The sequence below is a fragment of the Rhamphochromis longiceps genome, linkage group LG6 (genome assembly GCF_057381845.1).
Source record: "Rhamphochromis longiceps isolate RC_006_pf linkage group LG6, R_longiceps_female_GT1.1, whole genome shotgun sequence".
NCBI classification, from domain to species: domain Eukaryota; kingdom Metazoa; phylum Chordata; class Actinopteri; order Cichliformes; family Cichlidae; genus Rhamphochromis; species Rhamphochromis longiceps.
The window spans coordinates 29,339,534-29,341,672 of NC_140562.1; the positions used below are offsets into that span (position 1 = coordinate 29,339,534).

A 2,139-nucleotide genomic window follows, 5' to 3' on the forward strand; every position below is an offset into this window, starting at 1 on the left:
TTATTTCTTGGTGATGTCTTTATAGCTAAAGACAACAGAGGCTATCTGCTCATGTATTTCCTGCTGCCCACACTCAAACAGACATGCAAAGCAGCCATCATCAATGTAAGCCAGGTCTGAGTAACCACTGGGTCCCTCATTAATGATGCAGGGTTCGCTCCATGCCTTTGGATCACGTGGGGATTTGTTCAGATACACACCAAGATCAATCCTGCGCGATTTACTGGTTGGGTGTGTGAACAGCAGCCACTTGTTTTGGTTTGTTTCACTTTGTGCAGTTCCACTTTGTTCTTGAGCTGGAAAGGAGACCACACTTCCCTGACATCCTGAGCACTTTGTTTCTGTAAGCTTAGTGCATCTGAATTTTCTGAAGGTAAAACCTTTATTCACACTGACAGCTTCCACTCGAGAGGAGCAAAAACTTCGAGCATTGCAATAAATGAAACTGGAGCGGGTGTCTTCATAGACCTCTGCCATTTGACATTCGCCTGATTCTGATTGCAACGTTTGACCAAATTTCCAACTTTTATCAGGATCATCACTATACAGTGAGAGTGCATATGATTTACAACAGCAACTGAACGAACATGCAACTGGTTTACAACAGCAATTCATGAGGCAAGTACTTCTGCAATAAGCATAAACTGGGATAATCAGTCTACCACTCTCTGTTTGAATACCATGGCCTGGCCCAACAGCAAATGTGGACCAGTTTTTTATTTCACTCAGTTTGTCCGTCAAATCGGTCACATCGCTCCAGGTTTCTCCGAGATCCTCACTTGTGATGTAGCAGAGACGGGTCCTGTTGTCATAGTATTCTATTTGGTCATGCTCAGTGATGCCGTCTTCAACACAGATGAAAAACAGGAAAAGTTTGTTGTTGACCTTGTCATACACCGGGCAGGGGTTCATTGGACGGTGTCCATCAATAAGTGCCTTTTCCACCTCTTTGAGTTCTAACCACTAAAAGAGAGATTGTTCAGGAGTAAATAAAACAGAACAGTTCAAAACAGGACTGTAACTAACAAGTAATTTAGAACTGAAATGGCTGATTATCACTATTACCTCAACCGTCTTCTCAGAATCCTCCTTCATCTTTCCTGTTCTCATAACCAGCTTTTCTCCGCTGGCATCATCTGAAGTCTTCCTCTGCTCTGCAAAGGCAAGTAAAGTTTTACTTTTTTCCTCATACAGAAGAGCAGGGATCCTGTAAACACATTGAGCAGCTTCCTTAGATTCAAAGACAGGTTGTTTCTGCAGCTGAGCTGTTGTTGAACATCCACAGCCCATGTTTGCTGTCCTTGTGTATAAAATGGATATTAAATTATAAAGAAGCCTTGCTGGGTTTATCTCTGCGGTCCTAGAATTTGATGTTGCTTTGACTTTTATAGGCTGGCTGTTAGAGAGTGTGGATGAGGGAGGGATCTTTGTTTTTATCACAGATCGATGGTCATTTCTGAGGAAATGATTCACATTTCCCTGAGCTCCAACCCCCGTTCCCTTAACAAAATAAATAGGCAAAATCCGTCTTTCATCATGCATGGGAGAAGAAGAACATATATCACAGAAAATTTACAATAAAAATCATGATTTAGGAAGTAAAAAACATCATAACACAAACACAAAACATTAAAAAGTAATCCTGATATTATATGGTTTTTGAAGTCTTGATGAATAGAAAAGAGAAATCAAGCATAGAAGATTTAATAGAAGGTCAAAATGATGGTCAGACTTCAGACTGAGCTGGAATCCAATGAGAAGAGACCACTAAGTGCACTAACTCAGAAAAGTCCTCAGTTACTTAAGTTATGATACCAAAGTAGTAAATATTTAAATACTAAAGCAGTACCTCTTTGGTGTCTTTTACCCCCAAAAATAAATCACCTATAAAATATAATACCAATAGAATAAATAAATAAATTAGAGCTGTGCACACTTTGCATTTAAGGGAGCTTGAAGATGGAGTCTCTTTCCTTATCAGGGATTCTGCAGATGTGTTCTGGAGAAGGAGGCATTTAAAGTTGTTTTTCATGGATGTGATCCTGTATTCTCACAATTCTCACAAATCGGTGTGTGGTTCTCCAGCTGCACCACAGCACACAGAAAGGCACTCCAGAGGGTCATCAACATGGCCCAAAA

The 2,139-nt window shown here is 40.4% G+C and overlaps 1 protein-coding gene across 1 annotated transcript; it reads right to left on the reverse strand.

The window, feature by feature from the left end:
* Window positions 1-1,290, reverse strand: LOC146668237 (sialidase-3-like). Its single transcript, XM_085408624.1, has 2 exons — window positions 1,066-1,290; window positions 1-963 (listed from the first exon to the last, which is right to left on the reverse strand). Exons 1-2 carry the CDS (start codon window positions 1,288-1,290, stop codon window positions 1-3), a joined length of 1,188 nt encoding a protein of 395 aa, XP_085264750.1.
* Between the last annotated feature and the right edge of the window lie 849 nt (window positions 1,291-2,139).